Below are 27,918 nucleotides of genomic sequence, written 5' to 3' on the forward strand. Positions count from 1 at the left end.
TCCCTGGAATGTAACACACTTGATCATAGTGTATTTTCTTTTTGATGTGCTGTTGGATTTGGTTTGCTAGTATTTTGTTGAAGATTTTTGCATCTGTGTTTATCAGGGATATTGGTCTGTGGTTTTCTTTTTTCGTTATGTCCTTTTCTGGTTTTGGAATCAGGGTGATATTGACTTCACAGAATGAGTTAGAAAGAATTCCCTCTTTCTCAATCTTTTGGAACAGTTTCAGTAGAATTGGTACTAACTCTTTTATGAATGTCTGGTAGAATTCAGCTGTGAATCCATCTGGCCCTAGGATTTTTTTTGTTGTTGGCATTTTTTTTTTTTTTTAATTGCTGACTCAATCTCACTGCTTGTTGTTGTTCTCTTCAGGGTTTCTATTTCTTCCTTTTTTAATCTAGGAATGTTGTATGTTTCCAGGAATTTATCCATCTCCTCTAGATTTTCTAGTTTGTTTGCATAGAAGTGTTCATAGTAGTCTTGAATGATCTTTTGTATTTTTGTTGTGTCAGTGGTAGTGTCTCCATTTTAATTTCTAATTGAGATTATTTGCATCTTCCATCTTCTTCTTTTCTTGGTTAATATAGATAATGATCTATTGATTTTGTTTATGTTTTTAAAGAACCATTTTTTGTTTCATTGATCTCCTATTTTTTTGGTTTTAATTTCATTTAATTCTGCTTTGATCTTTGTTATTTCTTTTCTTCTGCTAGCTCTTTGAGTTTTGTTTTTTGCTATTTTTCTAGTTCCTTGAGGTGTGACATTGGGTTGTCAATTTGTGATCTATCAGACTTTTTGATGTAGGCACTTAGTGCTAAAAACTTTCCTCTTAGCACTGCTTCTGTTGTATCCCAGAAATTTAGGTAAGTTGTGTCACTATTACCATTTATTTCAAAGAATTTTTGAATTTCCATCTTGATTTCACTGTTAAACCAAAAATCATTCAGGAGCAGACTAATTTCCATGTATTTGTAGTTTTGAAGATTCCTTTTGGAATTGATATCTAGTTTTGTTCTGTGGTCTGAGAACATACTTGATATGATTTCAATTTTTAAAAAGTTTGAGACTTGTGTCTTATCATATGGTCTATCTTGGAGAATATTCCATGCTGATGAAAAGAATGTATATTCTGCTTGATATATCCCTTGATGATGTCCTTTTTGCAATCAATTTCCCAGGAGTTATTTGAGCTTCTCATATTTGGGTATCTAAATGTAGATATCTAAGAAGGCCAGTGAAATTTTCCTCAATTATTTTTCAAATAAGTTTTTCAAACTTTTTGCTTTCTCTTCTCCCTCAGGAACACCAATTATTTTTAGGTTTCACCATAATCCATATTTCTTGGAGACTTTGTTCATTTCCTTCAATTCTTTTTTTGTTTTTGTCTGATTGGGTTAATTCGAAAGCCTTGTCTTTGAGCTCTGAAATTCTTTCTTCTACTTGGTCTAGTCTACTGTTGAAACTTTCCTCTGTATTGTGTAATTCCCTTAATGCGTCCTTCATTTCCAGAAGTTGATTGGTTTTTCTTTAAAATATCCATCTTCTTAGAATATTTTTCATTCATATTCTGAATTGTTTTTAAAATTTATTTATGTTGTTTTTCTACCTTTCTTTTATATCTCCTTGAGTAGCTTGATCAATCTTTTGAATTCTTTAGTATTTCGAAGTTTCATCTTGGTTTGGATCCATTGCTGGAGAGCTAGTACGATCTTTTGGGAGTGCTATAGAACCTTCTTTTGTCATATTGCCAGAATTATTTTTCTGGTTTCCTCTCATTTGGGTAGACTATTTCCTCTAATTATTCTTGGGTTTAATTTTGATTTGACTGTGTTTCTTTAAATATTTTTTACCCTCTAAGAATTAGACTTTAATAATTATTGTTTCTTGGAGCCTAAGTCAGCTCTGGTGGCTTGAATGGTGAATACTCTGTATGAGTTCCTTGGTTGTAGACAGTTTGTATTACGGTTTCCTCAGAGGCTGGTTGTAGTAGCCATGTGCTCGGTGTGTAAGCAAGTTCACTGTCGCCTATGGGGCTGAAATGGCAGAGGTCTCTTGAAGCCTATCTCATTCCCCTGTGGTGTGCATTTTTAAATTAACTTTTTTCCCCAGTATTTTATGTACTGGGTTGAAGAGTTCAGGTTCAGGCCAGTAGGAGAGGTGTCCATGAATAGTAACCGGTTTTGGCTAAAACAGGTGGGTAAATGCAATACCCAATGATCGGCAGAGGTCCCAACCTTGACAGAGGTGGCTAGGGGAGCTCTCAGTGTAATGAACTGAGGACTTATTAGGGGGAAAAGTGGAAGCCACCTCAGCTTCCATGCCAGGCAAGCACAAAAACAATCCACCTCCCAGTCACACTCCTAAACCAGTGTTCCAGCTATTCAGATCAGATAGGCACCTATTTTCATCTGCAGGAATGTTGATATTCCAAGTAGTTAGAGATTATGAAACTACTCGTGCAAGCCTGAACATTGAGGGCGGTTCTCCTGTGAGGATGCAGACACCCAGAAAGTCTGTCAATAGGTACACCCATACAGAGCTTCTGTGAGAGAAGCTGTAGCTATGCCTGCAGTGGTGGACAAGGGGGAAAAGACATTCCCTTCTCCAAGACCCTGAATGAGCACCAGGGCTGCCTGACTGTTTTGGGGTAGAGTTACAGACTTACCCTGCTAAGCCCAGCGCTGCAGCTGTGCCTCTGTTAAAAGAAACTTCCCACTAGCAGGAAGTTCTGGAACTCAAGGCCTGCTGTGTGGATTCTTTTGCCCTACAGGGTGCTCCCTTAATATGATGCACTGCCCCTTTGCCTCGGAGTAGGAGTCCCTGAGAGCCAAACTACTGTGAATGCTGCTGTTCCTCTGGGTCTAGACACCCAGTGGGGTTGCCACAATCCAGGCTTGTTTGTGAAAATGCCTGCAAATGATCCAGTGATGTGGTCTGTCCTCAAGTCTCCTAGCAGTGGCTACCAGCACCAGTTCTAATGAGGGTGGCCAGGGGAGTGATGTAGACTCTGTGAGATTCTCTGGTTATAAATAGCCTTAATGTGTTGGCTTTCTCAAATTCCGGTTGTAGTAGTAATGAACTGATCATGTAGGCAGACTTAGGACCTCCTGTTTATCCAGGGTGCCCAGCAATGTTGTTAGTTAAGGCCATGCACAAGTTTTCTCCTTCCTGAAGAATAAAAAGCAAGTTTTATTCTACCTGAAGGTGCTGTAATAGACTGTGTCAGTTGGCCTCCAGCCAGGAGGTGGTACTTGCAAGAAAGTATCAGTTGCAGTGGTGGCGGTGGGATTTGTGCTTGCCTTATGTTGCCCAGAGGAGGTACTCTGGTGTCTCAGGCAATGGGTGGGACCACAGAGCTTCCAAATTTTGTCCTTTGTGTTATGTTACCATGGTGGGTGGAGGCTCAAAGACAGGTACGGTCTGGGTCTGGGTCTGGCAAGTGCATACTCTGGCTCTTCACATGCAGGACAAGCAGCAGCTCCAATGGGAAGTTAGGGAAACAGTTCTCTGATCACTGGGGCAATGTTTCAAGGAAGAGCACAGCTGCCTTTTCTGTACAGAAAAGTCCAAAGAAGGAGTCGGGGGTAGCATGCAGCAGTAAGCCCCACCCAGCTCCCACACATTGGCAAGACAGATCTTTCACCCATGGTATTCCACCAGCAGCAGCTAGCTAAGTTCCAGGCAGTCTGCACTCAGAACTTATAACTGCCCCAGGTCATAAGCCTTCCCTGGCAGAGACGGCAACTACAGCTTGCAGGCCACACACCTCCCAGTTCACCCACAAAACTCAGGCTCCCAGCTCTAGCACTTGTGGCTGCAACACATTTCCCACTTGTCCCCCAGTTCTGGCCGAGGGAGTTTGTCCCCACTTGAGATTATTTTGTACCTCTCAGTTGGGGGCTTCTGTAAACCTGCAACCATCACCTGAGTTAGCTGGCAGGCTTCTAAAAGGTCCCCTGTGAGGTCGGATCAGTAATCGCTTCCCTCCATCTGTACTGGAGATTGGAAATGTATGTGTAACTATCCCTGTGGCTGTGTCTACTTTTACATTTCTTTTTGCTCCCTAAATAATTCCAGCACTTGGTAGGGTTAAGGTCTTCCTCCATGGCCTGGATTATGAGATTCTCTGGTGGGAGTGTGTATCCCAGAGGCAATTTATCCCCTCCTCACAGTCTGGGGGCTTAAAATATTCTGCCTGGCTCACAGTTTAGGCTGCAGCCCACTGTTTCTTTCAAAGCGTCTGTAGTTTCTTTCAGTTTTCCTGTTAAGTTCCTGCATTGTTTCTTGAAAAAGAAAGCTCACAGTGTGAATCTCTATACACTATTTTGCCTTTCCAAGTGGGAGAGTCATGGTAACCATGCCTTCAGTCCACCATCTTGAAAAACTTGTTAGTTCTTCTTTAAATGTTTAGTGAATTTCAGCACTGAAGCCATGGAGTCTCGGACATATCTTTGTGGGGAGACTTTTTATTATGATTTGGATCACACTACTTATTACTGGTCAGTTCAGGTTTTGCATTTCTTTATGATTCAATCTTGGCAGGTTGTTGATGTCTAAGAATTTATCCATTTCTTCTAGGGTTTCCAATGTATTGGCACATAGCTGTTCATAGCAATCTCTAATGATCCTTTGAATTTTTGTGGTATGTGTTGTAACGTCTCCTTTTTTATCTCTGATTTTATTTATGTGGGTCTTCTCTTTTTTCAGTCTGGCTACAGGATTGTTAATTTTGTTTATCTTTTCAAAAAGCCAATTTTTCATTTTGTTGATCTTTTGTATTATTTTTATTTTGTTGTTTCGATTTCATTTATTTCTGCTCTGCTCTGTATTTCTTTCCTTCTGCTAACTTTGAGTTTGTTTGCTCTTGCTTTTTCAATTCTTTAATATGCATCATTAGGTTGTTTATTTGATGTTTTTCTAGTTTTTTGATGTAGGTGCTTATTGCTATAAACATTCCTTTTAGTACTGCTTTTGCTGTGTCTTATAGGTTTTGGTATGTTGTATATCCATTACTTGTTTCAAGAATTTTTTAAGTTTCCTTCTTAATTTCTTTATTGACCCTCTGGCCATTCAGGAATATATTGTTTATATGTGCTCATATAATTTCCAATATTTCTCTCGTTGTTGATTTCCAGTCTTATTCCATTGTAATCAGAGAATATACTTGATATAATTTTAATTGGTTTGAATTTTTAAAGGCTTGTTTTGTGGCCTAACATATGGTCTGTCCTTGAGAATGATCCATGTGCTGAGAAGAATGTGTATTCTGTAGCCACTAGAAGAACTGTCCTATAAATATCTATTATGTCCATTTGTTCCATGGTGCAGATTAAGTCCAGTGTTTTTCTGTTGACTTTCTGTCTGGATGATTTTTCCAATGCTGAAAGTAGGGTGTTGAAGTCTCCAACTATTATTGTGTTGGGGTCTATCTTTCCCTTTAGCTCTAATAATAATTCCTTTATAAATCTGGGTGCTTCAGCGTTGGTGGCCTGTGTATTTTCTTTTTTTTTTTCCTTTTTATTTATTTATTTTATTATTATACTTTAAGTTCTAGGGTACATGTGCACAACGTGCAGGTTTGTTACATATGTATACTTGTGCCATGTTGGTGTGCTGCACCCATCAACTCGACAGCACCCAACAACTCGTCACTTACATCAGGTATAACTCCCGATGCCATCCTTCCCCCGTCCCCCCTCCCCATAATAGGCCCCAGTGTGTGATGTTCCCCTTCCCGAGTCCAAGTGATCTCATTGTTCAATTCCCACCTATGAGTGAGAACATGAGGTGTTTGGTTTTCTGTTCTTGTGATAGTTTGCTGAGAATGATGGTTTCCAGCTGCATCCATGTCCCTACAAAGGACACAAACTCATCCTTTTTTATGGCTGCATAGTATTCCATGGTGTATATGTGCCACATTTTCTGAATCCAGTCTGTCACTGATGGACATTTGGGTTGATTCCAAGTCTTTGCTATTGTGAATAGTGCCACAATAAACATATGTCTGCATGTGTTTTTATAGCAGCATGATTTATAATCCTTTGGGTATATACCCAGTAATGGAATGGCTGGGTCATATGGTATTTCTAGTTCTAGATCCTTGAGGAATCGCCAGACTGTTTTCCACAATGGTTGAACTAGTTTACAATCCCACCAACAGTGTAAAAGTGTTCCTGTTTCTCCACATCCTCTCCAGCACCTGTTGTTTCCTGACTTTTTAATGATTGCCATTCTCACTGGTGTGAGATGGTATCTCATTGTGGTTTTGATTTGCATTTCTCTGATGGCCAGTGATGATGAGCATTTTTTCATGTGTCTGTTGGCTGTATGAATGTCTTCTTTTGAGAAATGTCTATTCATATCCTTTGCCCATTTTTTGATGGGGTTGTTTGTTTTTTTCTTGTAAATTTGTTTGAGTTCTTTGTAGGTTCTGGATATTAGCCCTTTGTCAGATGAGTAGATTGCACAAATTTTCTCCCATTCTGTAGGTTGCCTGTTCACTCTGATGGTAGTTTCCTTCTTTTGCTGTGCAGAAGCTCTTTAGTTTAATTAGATCCCATTTGTCAATTTTGGCTTTTGCTGCTTATGCTTTTGGTGTTTTAGACATGAAGTCCTTGCCCATGCCTATGTCGTGAATGGTATTACCTAGGTTTTCTTCTGGGGTTTTTATGGTATTAGGTCTAACGTTTAAGTCTCTAATCCATCTTGAATTAATTTTCGTATAAGGAGTGAGGAAAGGATCCAGTTTCAGCTTTCTACTTATGACTAGCCAGTTTTCCCAGCACCATTTATTAAATAGGGAATCCTTTCTCCATTTCTTGTTTTTCTCAGGTTTGTCAAAGATCATGGCTGTAGATGTGTGGTATTATTTCTGAGGGCTCTGTTCTGTTCCATTGGTCTGTATCTCTGTTTCGGTACCAGTACCATGCTGTTTTGGTTACTATAGCCTTGTAGTATAGTTTGAAGTCAGGTAGTGTGATGCCTCCAGCTTTATTCTTTTGACTTAGGATTGTCTTGGCAATGCGGGGTCTTTTTTGGTTCCATATGAACTTTAAAGCAGTTTTTTCCAATTCTGTGAAGAGAGTCATTGGTAGCTTGATGGGGATGGCATTGAATCTATAAATTACCTTGGGCAGTATGGCCATTTTCACGATATTGATTCTTCCTATCCATGAGCATGGTATGTTCTTCCATTTGTTTGTGTCCTCTTTTATTTCACTGAGCAGTGGTTTGTAGTTCTCCTTGAAGAGGTCCTTTACATCCCTTGTAAGTTGGATTCCTAGGTATTTTACTCTCTTTGAAGCAATTGTGAATGGAAGTTCATTCCTGATATGGCTCTCTGTTTGTCTGTTACTGGTGTATAAAATGCTTGTGATTTTTGCACATTAATTTTGTATCCTGAGACTTTGCTGAAGTTGCTTATCAGCTTAAGGAGATTTTGGGCTGAGATGATGAGGTTTTCTAAATGTACAATCATGTCATCTGCAAACAGGGACAATTTGACTTCTTCTTTTCCTATCTGAATACCCCTTATTTCTTTCCCTTGCCTGATTGCTGTAGCCAGAACTTCCAATACTATGTTGAATAGGAGTGGTGAGAGAGGGCATCCCTGTCTTGTGCCAGTTTTCAAAGGGAATGCTTCCAGTTTTTGCCCATTCAGTATGATATTGGCCGTGGGTTTGTCATAAATAGCTCTTATTATTTTGAGATACATTCCATCATTACCGAATTTATTGAGAGTTTTTAGCATGAAGGGCTGTTGAATTTTGTCAAAGGCCTTTTCTGCATCTGCATATGTTGAATCAGCCTTGCATCTCAGGAATGAAGCCTGCTTGATCATGGTGGATAAGCTTTTTGATGTGCTTCTGGATTCGGTTTGCCAGTATTTTATCAAGGATTTTTGCATCAATGTTCATCAGGGATATTGGTCTAAAATTATCTTTTTTTGTTGTGTCTCTGCCAGGCTTTGGTATCAGGATGATGCTGGCCTCATAAAATGAGTTAGGGAGGATTCCCTCTTTTTCTATTGATTGGAATAGTTTCAGAAGGAATGGTACCAGCTCCTCCTTGTACCTCTGGTAGAATTCAGCTGTGAATCCGTCTGGTTCTGGATTTTTTTGGTTGGTAGGCTAGTAATTATTGCCTCAATTTCAGAGCCTGCTATTGGTCTATTCAGGGATTCAACTTCTTCCTCGTTTAGTCTTGGGAGAGTGTAAGTGTCCTGGAAATTATCCATTTCTTCTAGGTTTTCTAGTTTATTTGCATAGAGGTGTTTATAGTATTCTCTGATGGTAGTTTGTTTTTCTGTGGGGTCGGTGGTGATATCCCCTTTATCATTTTTTATTGCATCTATTTGATTCTTCTCTCTTTTCTTCTTTATTAGTCTTGCTAGCGGTCTATCAATTTTGTTGATCTTTTCAAAAAACCAGCTCCTGGATTCATTGATTTTTTTGGAGGGTTTTTTGTGTCTCTATCTCCTTCAGTTCTGCTCTGATCTTAGTTATTTCTTGCCTTCTGCTAGCTTTTGAATGTGTTTGCTCTTGCTTCTCTAGTTCTTTTAATTGTGATGTTAGAGTGTCAATTTTAGATCTTTGCAGCTTTCTCTTGTGGGCATTTAGTGCTATAAATTTCCCTCTACACACTGCTTTAAATGTGTCCCAGAGATTCTGGTGTGTTGTATCTTTGTTCTCATTGGTTTCAAAGAACATCTTTATTTCTGCCTTCATTTCATTATGTACCCAGTAGTCATTCAGGAGCAGGTTGTTCAGTTTCCATGTAGTTGAGCGGTTTTGATTGAGTTTCTTCATCCTGAGTTCTAGTTTGATTGCACTGTGGTCTGAGAGACAGTTTGTTATAATTTCTGTTCTTGTACATTTGCTGAGGAGTGCTTTACTTCCAATTATGTGGTCAATTTTGAAAAAAGTGTGATGTGGTGCTGAGAAGAATGTATATTCTGTTGATTTTGGATGGAGAGTTCTATAGATGTCTATTAAGTCCACTTGGTGCAGAGTTGAGTTCAATTCCTGGATATCCTTGTTAACTTTCTGTCTCATGGATCTGTCTAATGTTGACAGTGGGTTTTTGAAGTCTCCCATTATTATTGTATGGGAGTCTAAGTCTTTTTATAAGTCTCTAAGGACTTGCTTTATGAATCTGGATGCTCCTGTATTGGGTGCATATATATTTAGGATAGTTAGCTCTTCCTGTTGAATTGATCCCTTTACCATTATGTAATGGCCTTCTTTGTCTCTTTTGATCTTTGATGGTTTAAAGTCTGTTTTATCAGAGACTAGGATTGCATTTTTTTTTTGTTCTCCCTGCTTTTTTGTTTGTTCTCCATTTTCTTGGTAGATCTTCCTCCATCCCTTTTATTTTGAGCCTGTGTGTGTCAGCATGTGAGATGGGTCTCCTGAATACAGCAAACTGATGGGTCTTGACTCTTTATCCAATTTGCCCATCTGTGTCTTTTAATTGGACCATTTAGTCCATTTACATTTAAGATTAATATTGTTATGTGTGAACTTGATCCTGTCATTACAATATTAGCTGGTTATTTTGCTCGTTAGTTGATGCAGTTTCTTCCTAACATCGATGGTCTTTACATTTTGGCATGTTTTTGCAATGGCTGGTACCTGTTGTTCCTTTCCATGTTTAGTGCTTCCTTCAGGGTCTCTTGTAGGGCAGGCCTGGTGGTGACACAATCTCTAAGCATTTGCTTGTCTGTAAAGGATTTTATTTCTCCTTCACTTATGAAACTTAGTTTGGCTGGATATGAAATTCTGGGTTGAAAATTCTTTTCTTTAAGAATGTTGAATATTGGCCCCCACACTCTTCTGGCTTGTAGAGTTTCTGCCAAGAGATCTGCTGTTAGTCTGATGGGCTTCCCTTTCTGGGTAACCCGACCTTTCTCTCTGGATGCTCTTAACAGTTTTTCCTTCATTTCAACTTTGGTGAATCTGACAATTATGTGTCTTGGAGTTGCTCTTCTCGAGGAGTATCTTTGTGGCGTTCTCTGTCTTTCCTGAATTTGAATGTTGGCCTGCCTTAGTAGGTTGGGGAAGTTCTCCTGGATGATATCCTGAAGAGTGTTTTCCAACTTGGTTCCATTTTCCCCCTCACTTTCAGGCACCCCAATCAGATGTAGATTTGGTCTTTTCACATAATCACATACTTCTTGAAGGCTTTGTTCATTTCTTTTTCCTCTTTTTTCTTTAGACTTCTCTTCTCACTTCATTTCTTTCATTTGATCATCAATTGCTGATACTCTTTCTTCCAGTTGATTGAGTCAGTTACTGAAGCTTGTGCATTTGTCACGTATTTCTCGTGTCATGGTTTTCATCTCTGTCAGTTCATTTGTGGCCTTCTCTGCATTGATTATTCTAATTATCCATTCTTCCATTCTTTTTTCAAGATTTTTAGTTTCTTTGCGCTGGGTATGTAATTCCTCCTTTAGCCCTGAGAAGTTTGATGGACTGAAGCCTTCTTCTCTCATCTCGTCAAAGTCATTCTCCGTCCAGCTTTGATCCATTGCTGGTGATGAGCTGCGTTCCTTTGGAGGGGGAGATGCGCTCTTATTTTTTGAATTTCCAGCTTTTCTGCCCTGCTTTTTCCCCTTTGTGGTTTTATCTGCCTTTGGTCTTTGATAATGGTGATGTACTGATGGGGTTTTGGTGTGGGTGTCCTTCCTGTTTGTTAGTTTTCCTTCTAACAGTCAAGACCCTCAGCTGTAGGTCTGTTGGAGATTGCTTGAGGTCCACTCCAGACCCTGTTTGCCTGGGTATCAGCAGCAGAGGCTGCAGAAGATAGAATATTGCTGAACAGCGAGTGTACCTGTCTGATTCTTGCTTTGGAAGCTTCGTCTCGGGGGTGTACCCCACCGTGTGAGGTGTGGGGTGTCGATCTGCCCCTAGTGGGGGATGTCTCCCAGTTAGGCTACTCAGGGGTCAGGGACCCACTTGAGCAGGCAGTCTGTCTGTTCTCAGATCTCAGCCTCCATGTTGGGAGATCCACTGCTCTCTTCAAAGCTGTCAGACAGGGTCGTTTGCATCTGCAGAGGTTTCTGCTGCTTTTTGTTTAGCTGTGCCCTGTCCCCAGAAGTGGAGTCTACAGAGGCAGGCAGGCCTCCTTGAGCTGCTGTGGGCTCCACCCAGTTCAAGTTTCCTGGTGGCTTTGTTTACCTACTTAAGCCTCAGCAATGGCGGGCGCCCCTCCCTCAGCCTCGCTGCTGCCTTGCAGTTAGATCTCAGACTGCTGTGCTAGCAATGAGGGAGGCTCTGTGGGCGTGGGACCCTCCCGGCCAGGTATGGGATATAATCTCCTGGTGTGCGGTTTGCTAAGACCCTTGGTAAAACGCAGTATTGGGGTGGGAGTTACCCGATTTTCCAGGTGTTGGGTGTCTCATTTCCCCTGGCTAGGAAAAGGGATTCCCTTCCCCCTTGCACTTCCCAGGTGAGGCGATGCCTCGCCCTGCTTCAGCTCTTGCTGGTCAGCTGCCCCAGCTGACCAGCACTGATTGTCCGGCACTCCCTAGTGAGATGAACCTGGTACCTCAGTTGAAAATGCAGAAATCACCCGTCTTCTGTGTCACTCGCGCTGGGAGCTGGAGCCTGGAGCTGTTCCTATTTGGCCATCTTGCCACCTGTGTATTTTCAATTGTTATATCCTCCTGCTGAATTGACTCCTTTGTCTCTTCATAATTTTTATCTTGAAATCTGCTTTATGTAATATAATTATAGCTACTCCTGTTTTTTGTTTGTTTCCGTTTACATGGAATATCCTTCTTCATTTTTTTTTTCAGTCTCTGTGTATAAGTGAAGTGTGTTTCTTGTAGGCAACAGATTATTGGACCTTGTGTTTTTATTTATTCAGCCACTGTATATTTTTTGATTAGAGAGTTTATCCACTTACATTCAATTTTATTAGTGATACATAAGGACTTACTCCTGCTATTTTGTTATTTGTTTTCTGGTTGTTTCATGGTCTTCGTTTTCTTCCTTCCTTTTTTTTAGTGAAGGCAATTTTCTCTGACATGTTTTAATTTCTTTTAATTTTTTGTGCATCTGTTGTATGTTTTTTGATTTGAGGTTACCATGAGGCTTGAAATATGATCTTATAACCCATATTTTAAATTGATGATAACACTGTATAAAGAAGCCAAAAAAAAAAAAAAAAACAAAGAGAAAATGAATAAAAACTCTACACTTTAATTTCATCCACTCACTTTAAAATATTTGTTGCATTTTGTCCATGTCTTAAAGTTGTTGTAGTTATTTGTTTTTGATAGGTTCATCTTTTAGTTTTCTATTAAAGATACAAGTAATTTAGACACCACAATTACAGTATTATAATATTCTATGTTTCTTTGTGTACTTACTACTACCAGTGAGTTTTGTACCTTCAGATGATTTCTTATTGCTCATTAACATCTTCTTCTTTCAAGTTGAAAAACTCCCTTTAGCATGTCTTTTAGGATAGGTCTAGTGTTGATGAAATCTCAGTTTTTGTTTGTCTGTGAAAGTCTTCATTTCTCCATGTTTAAAGGATATTTTTGATATTTTTGCTAAATATAGTATTCTAGGATAAAAGGGTTTTTGTTGTTATTGTTTAGTACTTTAAATATGGCATGCCACTCTCTCCCGTCCTGTAAGGTTTCCACTGAGAAGTCTCCTGACAGATGTATTGGAACTTCTTTGTATGTTGTTTGTTTCTTTTCTCTTGCTGCTTTTAGGTTCTTTATCCTTGAGGTTTGGGACTTTGATTATTAAATGTCTTGAGGTAGTCTTTGGATTAAATCTGCTTGGTGTTCTATAGCCTTGTTCTTGAATATTGAAATCTTTCTCTAGGGTTGGGAAGCTCTCTGTTGTTGTTATCCCTTTGAATAAACTTTCTACCCTGAATTCTGTCTCTCTACCTCCTCCTTGAGGCCAGTAATTCTTAGATTTGCCCTTTAGAGGTGATTTTCTAGATCTTGTAGTCATGTTTTATTCTTTTCTATTCTTTTTTTCGTTTCCTCTGTGTATTTTCAAATAGGCTATCTTTAAGCTTACTAATTCTTCCTTCTGCTTAATTCTGCTGTTAAGAGAGACTGATGTATTCTTCAGTATGTTGGTTGCATTTTTTAGCTCCAGAATTTCTGCTTGATTGTTTCTTAATTATTCAATCTCTTTGTTAAATTTGCCTGGTAGTATTCTGAATTGCTTCTCTGTGTTCTCCTGAATTTTATCGAGTTTCCTCTATACAGCTATTTGATTTCTCTGAAAGCTCACATATCCCTGCTGCTCTGGGATTGGTCACAAGTACCTTATTTAGTTTGCCTGGTGAGCTCATGTTTTTCTGGGTGGTCTTGATGCTTGTGGATATTATTTGGTGTCTAGGCATTGAAGAGTTAGGTATTTATTGTAGTGTTTGTAGTTTGGGCTTGTTTGCACCCATCCTTCTTAGGAGGGCTTTCTAGATATTTGAAGGGACTTGGGAGTTGTGATCTAATTCTTTGGTTACTGCAGTTGCATCTGAATTAGGGGAAACTCCAAGCCTAGTAACACCGTGGCTCTTGCAGAGTTGTAGAGGTACTGCCCTGGTGATCTTGGGTAAGATCCAAAAGAATTCTCTTGATTAATAGGCAGAGACACTTGTTCTCTTAGTTTCCCTGAAAAAGAGGGAAACTCTCTGTCTCTGTACTGAGTTGCCTGGAGCTGGGGGAGGGGTAACACAAGCACTTCTGTTGCTACCACCACTGGGACTGGGCTGGCTCAGACCCAAAGCCAGCACATCCCTGGGTCTCGCCTAAGGCCCACGGTGACCACTCTCTGGCTATTGCCTGTGTTCACTCAAGGACCAAGGGCTGTACATCAGCAGGTGCTTAATCCAGCCAGGTGCCTGTCCTTTCCTTCAGGGAAATGAGTTCACCCCTGGCCCCAGGTGGGTCCAGAGATGTCATCTGGGAGCCAGGACTTGGAATCTAAAACCTTAGAAATCTACCTGGTTTTCTATTCTACTGTGGCTGAGCTGGCATCCAAGTTGTAAGACAACATTTTTCCACTCTTCTCTCTCCTTTCCTTAAGCAGCAGAGTCTCTCCCCATGACCACCACCACCCTAGTCCTACAGCTAGTACTGCCTGGTGATTACCAATGTTCACTCAAGGCCCAAGGGCTCTTTAGTCTGCTTATGATGAATCCAGGCTTAGTTCTCTCCCTTTGCAACAATGGGCTCCTCTCTGGCCCAAGGCAGGTCCAGAAATGCTGTCTAGGAGAGTGAAGGCCTGAAATCAGGAGCCCCAAGAGCCTGCTTGGTATTCTACCTCATTGTGGCCAAGCTGGTATCCAAGCTGTGAGACAAAGTCCCCTTTATACTTTCCTCTCCTTTCCTCAAACTGAAGGGGTTTCTCCCCATAGCTAACACAGCTGGGAATGTGTTGGGTCACACCTGAAGTCAGCATGGTGCTGAGCCTCACCCAAGGACTGTGGTGGTACTGCCTGGCTACCATTGCTGATTATCCAAGGCCCAAGGGCTCTTGAGTCTGTAGATGATTAATTCTGCTAGGACTGGTTTCTTCCTTTCAAGGCAGTGGGTTCCCTTCTGTTCCAAGGTGTGTTTAGAAATGTCATCTTGGGACCGGGCATGGTGGCTCACGCCTGCAATCCCAGGACTTTGGGGGGCCGAGGCAGGTGGATCACTTGAGGTCAGGAGTTTGAGAACAGCCTGGCCAGCATGATGAAACCCTGTCTCTACTAAAAATAGCTGGGTGTCAGAAATTAGCCAGGTGTGGTGATGTGTGGCTGCAATCCCAGCTGTTCGGGAGGCTGAGGCAGGAGAGTTGCCTGAACCTGGGAGGCAGAGGTTACAGTCAGCTGAGATCAAGCCACTACACTCCAGCCTGGACCACAGAGTGAGACTCTATCTCAAAAAAAAAAAAAAAAAAAAGAATGTCATCTGTGGGCTAGGGTCTGAAATGTGGATCTTACAACTCTGCCTGGTGCTAATTCTGTGGCTGACCTGGTATACAAGTTGCAAGACAAGGTTGTCTTTATTCTCCTCACTCCCTTCCTCAAGCAGAGGGAAGGAGTCCCTCCCAGGGCTGCTAAGTGTTGGGAGAAGAGTGAAAATTCCTTGGCTGCCCCAGCTTATGTCTCACCTAGGGCATGTGCACCCCAAGTCTACTGTCTCTGAGCCCAGCATAGCACCAGGACTTTTCCAGAAATGGCAGTCTTTGTGGCCTAGACTACCTTTCAAGTTTATTTAGGACTGCAGAGCACCTCAGCCTGTAGTGGCGAAGCTTGCTGGAACTTAGGATGGACGATTTGCTTCTGGCTAAGTCTGGTCTAGATGCTCCCTCCTGGGGCGATGGCTGGGTTCTGCCTGGTATTGCTTTCCACTGTGACAAGGCAGCACTGAGTTCCAATACAAAATTCCACAATCACTGCATTTTTTTCATCCCCAAGTGCTCAGATTTTCTCTCCACACCATTTGGAGAGAAAATTTCTCTCCACACTGCTGGGGGATGGGGAGGAATGAATTGCCTATAGGCAATTCAAGACTGTTTTTCCTACCTTCTTCAGTGCTGCTTTCCTTAATATGATGTTAAAACCAGGTACTGTAATCACTCACCTGATTTTTGGTTCTTATGAAGGTGCTTATTTTGTATGAATAGTTGTTTAATTTGGTCTTTCTGTGGGGGGTGATCACTTCAGGGTTCTATTTGGCTATCTTGCTCCACCTTCTCTCTGCATTTATTTTCATACTTCACAAAAGTGATTAAGACTGTAGGTTTAGATTCAGACATACTTGGATTCCTAATCCTGGTTCCATTACCCAGAGTTCACTTAATGTCTCTGAGTCTCAGTTTCTTCATTTGTGAAATGAATTCCTCATAGAGTTGTTGCAAAAGTTTAAGGAGTTAAGGCATACAAAGTGCCATGCATACAGTAGATGTTATTATGTAACTCCCCAAATCTTGGGCTATTGTGCAACTGGGAAAGCCATTCCCAGAAAGAGCATTCCATCATAGAAGGTCATGATTTATATTCAGGAAGCTCTCTTTGAACAGAGCAGGAAAAAAATAGAGATGAAATACAGCCCTTTTAAGCCATACAGCTGGAAACCTCACAAAGAATCTCCTGTCTGCATGACCAGAAAGTAGAGATACATTTTGGGAACATGTATCTTTATAGAGAGGGCAGAGGGACCCAGGAGGGTTAGCTCTGAGAAGACAGGTTTGGGTGGGGACTGAGAGAGACCTGGAAGCTGGCTTTAAGCATCAAAGGACCAGAGAAGAGGAAGGAGGCTTATGATGTGGGGCTCTAGGATGGGTCTAAGAAGACATGGACATATGTGAAAAGTGGGGTGACTTGGGGTCTATCCAAGGAAGAACTTGCCAATAGGCAGTAAATTGCCTTAGTTGACTGGGTTCCACAGGGAGGTAGTGAGCTGCATATGGGAGTGTCCCCCGCTCTGGCCTTCTCTCCAGTAGCCTATTCTCTGGCCCTGCCCTCCATTCTTCTCATTGTCTCTTACTATAATATCTTCCCTTTGACTCATGAAGATACCCAACCCTTTCTTCTGTTTCACTTTCATCTCTGTCCATCTCAGACTACATGGTTCATCCCTTTAGCCACACTCTTCCCAGTTGTCTCAATTCTCTTCCCTGTTGTGCTATTAAAACCCCATCTAATTATCCTAGTTCTCTGCTCTCGTGCTCTGCCTTCGTGATTGACTTACAACAATTTCAATGGTTTCAGCCATAATGGATATCGAGAGAGGTCGAATAACCACCTCAGCTTATATAGCTGGTGAATTTTAAAAAGAGGACTCAAACAAGGCCTGCTAACTCTAAGTCTCCTTCTCTTTCTAGGATATTATTATGCCTCTCTCAGGTATTTTAGTATTATTCCTAAGGTAAGAATAATGGAGAAGGAAGAAAAGAATGTATTGGAATGAACTGGGAGAAAGACTCTTATGGACATAGAAACACATTGAGGTCACTGATTCACTAAATACGAATCAAGACCCTCCCTGCGTTTGTTCCATGACCAGTGGAGACCCAAAAATTAGCAAGATACTATTTTCATTCTCAAGACATTTGTAGACATCTAAGTAAATTATCTGAAAACAAGATGGTAGAGGAATGATGGGAATATGATGTGATGTTAGGGACCTGTTTAGGTTAGGTTCCCAGAAACGAAACTTGGGAAGATTCTCATACATGTGAGGTTTGGGTGGCATGCTCTCGGGAGAAGCGGGTGATGGAGCATAGGGCAGGTCTCTGAGGGCAGGGAGACCAGCCACAGCCCGATCCTGTGAGGTGCTCTCAAGTGAGTGGCATCACAGACTTGGCCCCATTTTGAGGCAAGTGGGCTGGGCTTTTACATCCCCACACCAAGCTGTGAGTGGCTTCAGGCACAAGAAGGGGGCCTTATAATCTTCCGTGGAGAGGCAGACTCCATCAGTGGAAGGCAGTTCTCCATGGAAAGTGGCTGTTGTAAGCTATTAGCAGTGATCTCAGTATCTGGGATTTGAGGGCTCCTTCCTGGTAAAGAGCATCTGGGTGGGGCACCACCAATGACTACTGCAGGGAGACAGAATAGTGATACCTGGCCTGCCTGGAGAGGAGAGGCAGGGGTTAGAGAAGGAGAAGTTAGGAAGGCTTCCCAAGTTAAGGGGTCCACGTGATTGTGGACTTTTGATCCTGAACCTTTCTTGAACAGTCAACCAACTCTGTAATATGGCTAATTTTGCAGCTCCTTCCAAAAGAGAAATGTTCATCTAAATCTTTTAAAGCATTTGACATTAGATTATAAAATGGAAAGATCAATGACACCAATATGGCTGCAGGGAATATCTATTCCTATACAAAGATATTTGTGGCACAAAAGCTGCCCTATTTGTAGGGGAAAAAATAATGTTTTCCTTCTCTCTCTCCCTACTCTGCTTCTCTCTCTCTCTCTCTCTCTCTCTCTCTCTCTCTCTCTCTCTCAAACATAATTTTGTCTTTGGGGATTTAGACAAGAAGTCTTCTCTTAGAGAAGAAGCAGGTTTGGAAAGGTGTTCATGATATTTTGTTTAGTGAAAAAGGCAAGTTACAAAATGACATATCTATGATTCTTTACCAACATCTCTATTAAAAGTTTTGCAAGGTTATACACTCTAATGTTTAAATGGTTATAACAGTTTTGTGATTTCTAGCGACTCTTTTTAGTTGATCGTATTTTCTAATCTGTCATTTGTGTAGTTATTACAAAAGAGAAAATAAGATGGATAGAACTGATAGCTCATCGTCATTGTCAGTCTTGTTGGTCTGATCATTGCTCTTTCTACCTTCATAATGACAGCTTACCTTATTGCCGTGGGAGAACATGAGCTTGGATCCTTTATGCCAAGCAGACTGATTCTGGTTACCAACACCTGACCCCTTTCCTCTTGCTACTGCCTCTGCAGGTAATTTTGGAAACCTGATTGATGGAGGGTCCCATCAAGGGAGTAAGAAGTCAGCTGAATCAGCTGAAGAAGGCCTCCTTCCACTGCTTCACGAAGGACAAGAGGATGTGGCCCATGATGTTCCCATTCCTATGGCCTCCACCACTCACCCAGAGAAGCCACTGGTGACGGAAGGGAACAGGTAGGAGACATAGCCTGGGTGAACAGCCAAGGATTTTGGTATGGGATTTTGTCCAATTTCTAGGACTGTTTTCTTCAGTTCTTCACTAAAATCAGAATTTTTTTTTTTTTTTTTGAGACGGAGTCTTGCTTAGTCACCAGACTGGAGTGCAGTGGCGCATCTCAGCTCACTGCAACCTTTGCCTCCTGGGTCCAAGTGATTCTCCTGCCTCAGCCTCCTGAATAGCTGGGACTATAGGCACACACCACCATGCCTGGCTAATTTTTGTGTTTTTAGTAGAGATGGGTTTTCACCATGTTGACCAGGATGGTCTTGATCTCCTGATCTCATGATCACCCCGCCTCGGCCTCTCGAAGTGCTGGGATTACAGGCATAAGCCACCATGCCCAGCCAGAAACATAATTTTTTAATCTCAGCTATGAGAACAAGGTGCAAATTGGAGCAAGAGGGTAAGTACCACTCAACTGAATCTTTAGCAACATGACGACCCTCCAGATAACACACCTAGGTAATTCATTTAAGGGCAGAGCAATGATGATGATGATGATCATATCTAAAGCACCCTTTATTCTGTAACTGAAGCAAAATAAGGTAGGAAGGTCAGAACTTACAATTTCAATCCAAACCCTCTTATTATATTCATCTGAGTTCTGTGCTATTATGTAAATTCAATTTGATGGGATTATTGAATACATCATTTCTTATCTTATTTTTGACACAGTCATTTGCAAACTGAAAGACTCAAAAAAAAAAAAAAAAACAATTGTCAGGCACCAGAAAAGATAATTTCCGAAAACAGCTGGGGGCACTTACACGTACTCTCACTGATCTCCTTTAATCCATGCAAATTTTCAACCTGCAAATAGAAGTAAAATTATAGAATTTTTTAAAAGAAAGTGGTGTCAAGCACCGATCAAATGAGAAGGGATAGTGTAGTAAGAGTCTTTTATTGCCAGATCTTGAAATATGTATGATCTTATTGGATTCTCATAATAGCATGTTTCTTCCCACATTTTGCATGCGAAGAGAATGAAGATGTTGCATGGCCCCGACAAGGCTACATCTCTATGCTCCTCAGTCCCTCTGCTCTTTTCAATCTGGACATTCTCTGGGGACTGAACCGTGACCACTCTCAGGATAACAGGGACTCCCAAATCTGTCTTCCTAGACAGCCCTCTTTCCTGAGCAGCAGATCTAAGCACTTCTGCTTGGATGTCCCAGATTACTCACCAGGCCCATTGTCTTCACAGACAGCTTTTCTTCTTTCCCTATTTTCCTGTCTCATAGACCGAGCTCACCCTTCTGAGTCCTCCAAGCCACAGGCAAGAAAACTGTCAACTGTTGGTTGGGTGAGGTGGCTCACGCCGAGGTGGGTGGATTGCGAGGTCAGGAGTTCAAGACCAGCCTGGCCAACATAGTGAAACCCCGTCTCTACTAAAAATACAAAAAATTAGCAGGGTGTGGTGGCAGTTACCTGTAATCCCAGCTACTCAGGAGGCTGAGGCAGGAGAATCGCTTGAACTCGGGAGGCGGAGGTTGCAGTGAGTGGAGATCGTGCCACTGCACTAAAAAAAAAAAAAAAAAAAAAAAGGTCAACCGATCTCTTGTCCTTCCTACCTGCATCTGCTCAGTGATGAAGTCAGTCAATACAGTTCTTAAGTATTTCTCAAATCTATTGTCATTTAAAAATTCTGGCCATTGGCACCTTCAGCCTGAATTACTAGAAAACAACAGCAACAACACCTCCTACCTGACTTGGATCTTATTCAAGCCCTTCGCTAAACTGTGAGAACCATTTACTCCCCTGATTCACCTCACTCATTGATGACCTGTGGCTTTCAGGATTAATTCCAGAGGCCATAGCTTATGGATTTGATCCCAGTCTACTTCTCCACCTTCATTTTTGGCCACTCTACAAACTCTTCCATTCCAAACTGCGGTGCCCCTGGCAGTTTCCCAATATGTCCTGCTGTGTACTGCTTCTGGACCTTTGAACGCACTCTTCCTTATGCCTGGCAATAATCCCCCTCCTCAGAACTGCTAGGTTCGAGACAAAGCCCGGTTCCCTTCCCTGAATCCCCAGTCTGATTTGGATTTCTGTCCTTACGTCCCCAAGCACTGATTGAAGACGTTTTTATCTGTCTCTCTCCTCTGTTAAACTGGGAGCATGTTGAGGCCAGGGACTGTGCCTTCTTCACACGCATATCTGTTCATCTCTGTGCTCATAAGTGTTTTTGAATAAGTTAAGGAATTACTATAACTGGATTGGGTACAGAGTACTATGGGAACAGAGTCAGGTGAGTAATCCCACTGAGGAGGAGGTAAGGAGTTGGGAAAAGGCACAGAAAGAGTAACATCCTAAAGGATGAGAATGTGCTTAAGGGATTGAGGGAAAGCATTTAGGACAAAGCAGAATGGAGTCCATTGAAATAGTCTTAGCTGTTTGTCCTCTTGTTTTTGAGCATTCCCTGAATTTTCTAAACCTTGTGCTTCCATGGGCCTTCCATGAATCACCTTCTTTGGGGTATTTTTTTGGGTCCCTGAATGCCATACCTGTTTATCTGTCATTCTTTACAACACCAGAGACAACCCCAAATTCCTCTGTCTTTTAACTTTATTCTCAAAACTGAGACCATCAGTGAGTGAACAGCTGGCTCTGCAGTTCTGGGGGACTGTTCTGAGACTACTCAGAGGTACTCTGCATCTTTGCACTGAGGCCAGGCAGTGAAGACATTCTCTACCTTGATGGATTAGCCATTGATGACTATTGGTGGGGATTTCAGGGGAGGATGGCAAGGGAAGGATTTAGGAGGAGATGAGAGGTTTCAAAGCATCCTTGGATGCACCTCATATTAGTGCTGTCCTGCTGACTTAAGGAAACCAAAATAAGTCATGCTGGTATTTTTTTGGTACAGTTGGGCTTTCTATACACTCTTCAGTCACCATACTGAGGCTCTGTCTATATAGTGACAAGCCAGGGAGGCAGCAGCTGAGTTGGAAAAGTCTATGTCTATAAAAGACCCCTATACATATATACACATATATGCATGCATGTGCACATATATTTGAACACACACAATTTATTTGCTGCCCCCATTAAAATGTCACCTTGGATTTGTTCTGGGCTTTCCAGTTTTACAAAGCACATGCATTCACATGCATCTAATTTACTAGGCTGGAGCTCCGGAATGGGACTGGAGAATAAGATATCCAATGGCAGGTCATCATGTGATGACCCAAAGTCACAAGGCTGGTCCTGTATCAGCACAGCCATTTAGACTGACAGTCTCCTCTTTCCACAAGCAGCACAGCACCTTCCCATCTGCTGCCCTCCAGCTGCCCTGCAGTTTGCCTAAGAAGCCACAGTATCCTTGTCCATGTAAACATACTAAGACTAGAAGGTCCTGAGAACCAAAGAGACAAAGGCCTTGTTGAACATCATTAGCACAAAATGACCCAAACCAAAGAAACCTTGAGATAAAGTAAAATTTGGGGTGGGAATTTATTTATCTGCAGGATTCTTAGTGCAATGATTTTTAAAGGGATAAAATAGAGCAGTTTGGTTTCTAAACTTGTTTTTGTTCTCCTGCTGTAATAACAAACCCAGTTTCTTCCAAAAACTTACATGGCTTCTCTTCTGAGTAAACACCTGCCAGTCTGTTTTCTGCAGAACAGACCATGGGACACCTTCACTAATTTTACTGTCTCCTTCAGAGGAAATTTGTGTGGAAGAGCTAAAAAGAACAATCATCCATTCTTTCAGGCTGAGGTTCTCTTTAGTTTTTTGGAATGGAAACAAAGGTCTCTCGCTCTCGCTCTCGCTCTCGCTCGCTCTGTCTCTCTCCCCCCCTACCACTTTATAGAGGCTTCTTGTTCCATGTGTCATCCTGTCACACCCATCCCATGGACTTTAGCTTTCCACAGTTCTCTTCACACAGTCCCAGGTATTTGAGAAAAAATTACACTGGGTTTGGGGGAAAACCTGGTCAAAAAAATAGCTGTCATTAGGCAGGGAGTTTCTTCAACTTTTTGCCATATTTCTACCCACTTAGCTACCTCCACACCCATCCCCTTCCTTCTTGAGATTAAAACATATAAATTAGCTGCTGCTTTTCTGTCATCTCTCTCACTCTGTTAACTGCCTCTCATCGGCATGCTCACATTTCCAACTGCCGTCTTCAAATATTCCTTCTGGCTTCCCGGCTTCCCCTTTTAGCTACTTTGCTATCCCTCTTGTCCCTTTTAGCCAAGCAAGTAACCTACATTATTGGCATTAGTTCCTGACAACACAAAATATCAGACGGATGGGTGGAAGAAAAGAAGGATGGAAGGAAAAGTGGATGGAAGGAAAGGTGGTTAGATGGGCAAGCCATGAAATGCTGAAGTTTAGTTTGGGACAAAAGCCTTTACCCTCATTGATAGTATGATTATCTTTTTACATTTCTCTAGCAATTTCAGCTTATATAATGCATTTATATCTGTTTTCTTTTTTAAAAAAATGTTTTTTCCCATAGGTTTTGGGGGAACAGGTGGTATTTGGTTACATGAGTACATTCTTTAGTGGTGATTTGTGAGATTTTGGTCTGCTTATCACCCAAGCAGTATACGCTGAACCCAATTTGTAGTCTTTTATCCCTCACTCTCCTCCCACCCTTTCCCCTCCAAGTCCCCAAAGTCCATTGTATCCTTCTAATGCCTTTGCATCCTCATAGCTCATAGCTTAGCTCCCACTTATGAGTGAGAGCATACAATGTTTGGTTTTCCATTCCTGAGTTACTTCACTTAGAATAATAGTCTCCAATCACATTCAGATTGCTGCAAATGCCATTAATTCATTCCTTTTTATGGCTGAGTAGTATTCCGTCATATATATGCACACACATCACAGTTTCTTTATCCACTTGTTGATTAATGGACAGTTGGGCTGGTTCCACATTTTTGCAGTTGTGAATTGTGCTGCTATAAACATGCATGTACGTATCTTTTTTGTATAATAACTTATTTTCCTCTGGGTAGATACCCAGTAGTGGAATTGCTGAATCAAATGATAGTTCTGCTTTTAGTTCTTTAAGACCTGAAACTATAAAAATTCTACAAGATAACATCAGAAAAACCCTTCTAGACATTGGCTTAGGCAAAGATATTATGACCAAGAACCCCCCCCCAAAAAATGCAACAAAAACAAAGATAAATAGGTGGGATTTAATTAAACTAAGGAGCTTTTGCACAGCAAAAGGTACAGGCAGCAGAGTAAACAGACAACCCACAGAGTGGGAGAAAATCTTCACAATCTATACATGTGACAAAGGACAAATATCTAGAATCTACAAGGAACTCAAATTATCAAGAAGAAAACAGTCTCATGAAAAAGTGGGCTAAGGACATGAATAGACAATTCTCAGAGGAAGATACGCAAATGGCCAACAGACATATGAAAAGATGCTCAGCATCACTAATAATCAGGGAAGTGCAAATCAAAACCACAATGCTCAAAATGCACAAACACTCAAAATGCACAAATGCAAATCAAAACCACGATGCTCAAAACGCACAAAATGCAAAAATACTCAAAATGCGCAAAACTACCTTACTCCTGCAAGAATGGCCATTACTAAAAAATAAAAAAACAATAGATGTTGGCATGAATGCGGTGAAAAGGGAACACTTCCACACTGCTGTTGGGAATGAAACTAGTACAACCACTGTGGAATACATCTGTTACCTTGACTTTCACACATGCCTGGCACATAGTGACCAGAAAGGAAAAGTTACTTTTCTTCCCATTTTCCTTCTCATTTAAAATCATCCTCCTCCTGCACTCCAGCCTGGGTGATGGAGCAAGAACTTGCCTTTTAAAAATTAATTACTTAATTAAATAAAAATAAGGCCATCCTTCTTGAAAAAGGCCTGCCTGAAAAAATCCTGTCCTCTAGTGATCGTTTCTAAGCTTGCTTCCAGTTCTGATGGTGGCTGTTAATACCTCTCCATTGTAGCCATCTAACTGTTCATTGTTCATTGCTCACAGGTCCCCAATTATAGACTAAGGATGGTGTTAAAAGTTTGATAGTTTTGTTACCATGCCTCCCGAGTCCTGCCCAGAACATACAAAACATAAACGTGTGACTGGGGTTGCCTGGAAAACACTGATTACCAGCTAACTTCCAGACCTAATTGTTTTCACAGGAATTACAACTATTTGCCATTTGAGGCTAAGAAGCCCTGTGTCTACTTCATCAGCTCTTGGGGAGACCAGACCTTCAGGCTGCACTGGTCTAACATGCTGGAGAAAATGGCAGACTTCCTGGTAGGTGACTCTGACAGGTGATGGATTAGAGGATTGGGAAGCTGGTCGGGGAAGGGATTTTTAAAATCCACCTAGTAGAGGATGTTAACCTCAGTTTAAATACAAACAAATGGGGGATGGTGCATTTGGAGGGCATGTGGATCCTACCATGCGTATCTAGGGGAATGAGATAACATTTTATAAAATACCTGGACTTGAATCAAACTACCTAAGTTCAAATCCCTGCCCTGCTTCTGGCTGTTATAGGATCTAGATATGGGCTGTTTTTCTAATCTCCGAAGGGCAGGAATTGACAACTTTCTCACAAAATTGATAGATCCTGGCTTCAACTAATAAAAATTCCTAAGTCCCTGGCACGGTGGACAACTACCTACAACATCAGACCCTGCCTGCCTCTACAGCCCCGTCTTTCCTATGTTCTTCCTCCCTTACTTTGTTCCAACCACACTGGTCTCCTTTGAACATGTTGAAAAAGCCAAATTCCTTTAAGCCTCCCAGCCACCACCATGCCTTTTCCTCTGTTACTTTTCCCCTCTCTAGTCTTCTTGTAACCCAGCCAAATTCCAGCGTTTAGTTTCAGACTTCCTCAGGGAAGAGTGTGACACCTTCTACCCCCTTATCGTCTTACATAAAACCCTGTTTTGTTTTGTTTTGTTTTGTTTTTGAGAAGGCAGTCTTGCTTTGTCACTCAGGCTGGAATGCAGTGGCATAATCACAGCTCACTGCAGCCTTGCCCTTCTGGGCTCAAGTAATCCTCCTGCCTCAGTCTCCCATGTAGCTGGGACTACAGGGATGTCCTACCACCCCTGGCTAATTTTTTAAATATTTTGTAGAGATGGAGTCTCACTGTGTTGCCCAGGATGGCCTGGAACTCCTAGGCAATCCTCCCACCTCAGCATCCCAAGTATTTGGAACTACAGGTGCACGCATGCAACCATGCCTGATTTTTTTTTTTTTTTTTTTTTTTTTGAGACAGGATCTCACTATGTTACCCAGGCTGGTCTGGAATTCCTGGGCTTAAGCAATCCTCCTGCCTTGGCCTCCCAAATTGCTGGGGTGTTAGGCATAAGCCATCGTGCCTGGCCAACGCCCTGTTCTTTTCCTTTGGACCACTTATACTTTACAATATATTTGTGTGTTTCTTTGTTCAATAACTATTTGCCACTGTTTCTATGGCATTTAGCATAATGCCTGGCACCTGATAGGGGCTAAATAATTATTCATGGAATTGAATGTTTGAAAGTATTTTATACTGTAAACAGTGCCAATCAATATCCAATCAATGCTAGGTTTTCCCACCTCAGCCCCAGGAGGGAGAGAAAGCTGGGACCTCTGTTTCTCTGATATCTTGCTCCTTCCCTTTATAAATTCTTCTCTCCTACTCCCGTGCTCCCACTACTCTGTCCCACATGCCTTACCAGATCATCCTTGTCTTGACCCTCCTGTTCCACTAAAACCTATGCTAAGTCAAGAACAAATTTCTCTGTCCCATCTGCCTTATAATCCTTGTCTCCAAATTTGTAAAACAAAGTATTGTCTCTGACCATGGGGATTCCAGGCATCATGGAGATAAACTCTGAGAGTGTTCAGGAGACCTAGTCTGGGGTCACAGCACATGGAGGTCCCAGACTGTCTTGGTTAGGATGGTCTGTCTTCTCCTTCAGACAAAACAGATCCTTTATCTCCAAGAGTCTTGACATTTTTCTCCAAGAGTCTTGACATTTATCTCCAAGAGTCTTGACAAAGCAAATCAGAATTTTTTTCCTAGAGGCCATAGTGACATTCATTTCTAATTCCTTTATCAATGTTGGCATCCCTGCCATGCTTGGCATATCATGGCTAACTACCATGAGAGACATGACTGAATGTTTACTAACTACCAGCGCTGTTTGAGGATATTCACACCCCCTATAGTGTTGTAGGTGCGTTCTGTTATTATTTCATTCTACAGATAAGGAAATTGGGCATAAATGGATTAATTCACTTGTAAGTTATAGAGCCTGGATTTGAACCAAGGCAATCTGACTCTGGAGCCCAAATCCTTAACTATGCCACAATGTTTCCTATTCTTATAGTGAAGGTGTAAAGAGGGGGAACATATGTCCCCAGGCACCAGACTTTGAGATATGGTAGAGAATACAGTTTCATAAATTCTAGCAAAGGCGTAGTAACACATATACTTCCTCTTAGGTGCCGTTTTCCTCCAGGTCACTAAATAGAATTCTAGAATTTAGTCCCAAAGGAAAAGTGTGATTATTAAGTATACAAGCATAGGGCCATTGCCATGTACAATCTGTCCCATTACGTGGCCCAAAACTCATGTAATCAGAAGAACAGGGAACCCTTTAATTTCAGGGATTATTCAATATGATTATATCCCTATGTAAAAAATTGAACATTACTTTTGAAGTTTTGGGTAATTATATCTAATTACTCTACATTGTTAGCTATTTCCCACATTATTAGGTTTCCCCAGAGAGTAGATTCTAAATAAATGGTACCCATTAGGGAATGGATCTATAACAGAAACAATGAGTTTGAACAGTATGGGAGAAGACTTGTGTCTGGACCAATTCCACTTATTAAAAGAAAGGTTCAAAGTTAGAATGCAGTAGCATTTTCCAATTCAAGTACAAGAAAACTAGATAAATCTTCCTTCATTTCCAAAACAAAAAATTAGCTGTTCTTTCTAGTATGTTACAATTAGTATCTCTACTACCAATCTCATTCCCACCGCCTCATCTCTCCACCTCTGTGGTTTGTTTTCAGGAAGAAAGTATAGAAGAAGTGAGAGATTTGATCAAGATTTCACAGGAGGCACCTGAAGAGAAAATGAAAACAGTGTTCAGTGACTTCATCAGTCAGAGCAGGTACCGGGAGAGACAGCCGGCATAGGCAGAGCTGAGCTTCTGTGGACTCAGCTTTTCATTACCTTGAGAGAGTAGTCGATTTCCTATGCATTCAAATGGGTGTTTTAGAGTGCTGTATCCATCTTAATTT

At 41.4% G+C, this 27,918-nt stretch overlaps 1 protein-coding gene across 1 annotated transcript in view; it reads left to right on the forward strand.

Moving 5' to 3' along the window:
* Nucleotides 1-27,918, forward strand: part of FER1L6 (fer-1 like family member 6) — a 213,514-nt gene that overhangs the window by 79,194 nt on the left and 106,402 nt on the right. The window contains exons 13-15 of the mRNA XM_005564037.5: nucleotides 18,434-18,614; nucleotides 24,798-24,918; nucleotides 27,688-27,788. Of these exons, the coding sequence (XP_005564094.3) occupies nucleotides 18,434-18,614; nucleotides 24,798-24,918; nucleotides 27,688-27,788 (403 nt within the window). The remainder of the gene's footprint in view (nucleotides 1-18,433; nucleotides 18,615-24,797; nucleotides 24,919-27,687; nucleotides 27,789-27,918) is intronic.

This window comes from Macaca fascicularis, chromosome 8 (assembly GCF_037993035.2).
Source record: "Macaca fascicularis isolate 582-1 chromosome 8, T2T-MFA8v1.1".
NCBI lineage: Eukaryota > Metazoa > Chordata > Mammalia > Primates > Cercopithecidae > Macaca > Macaca fascicularis.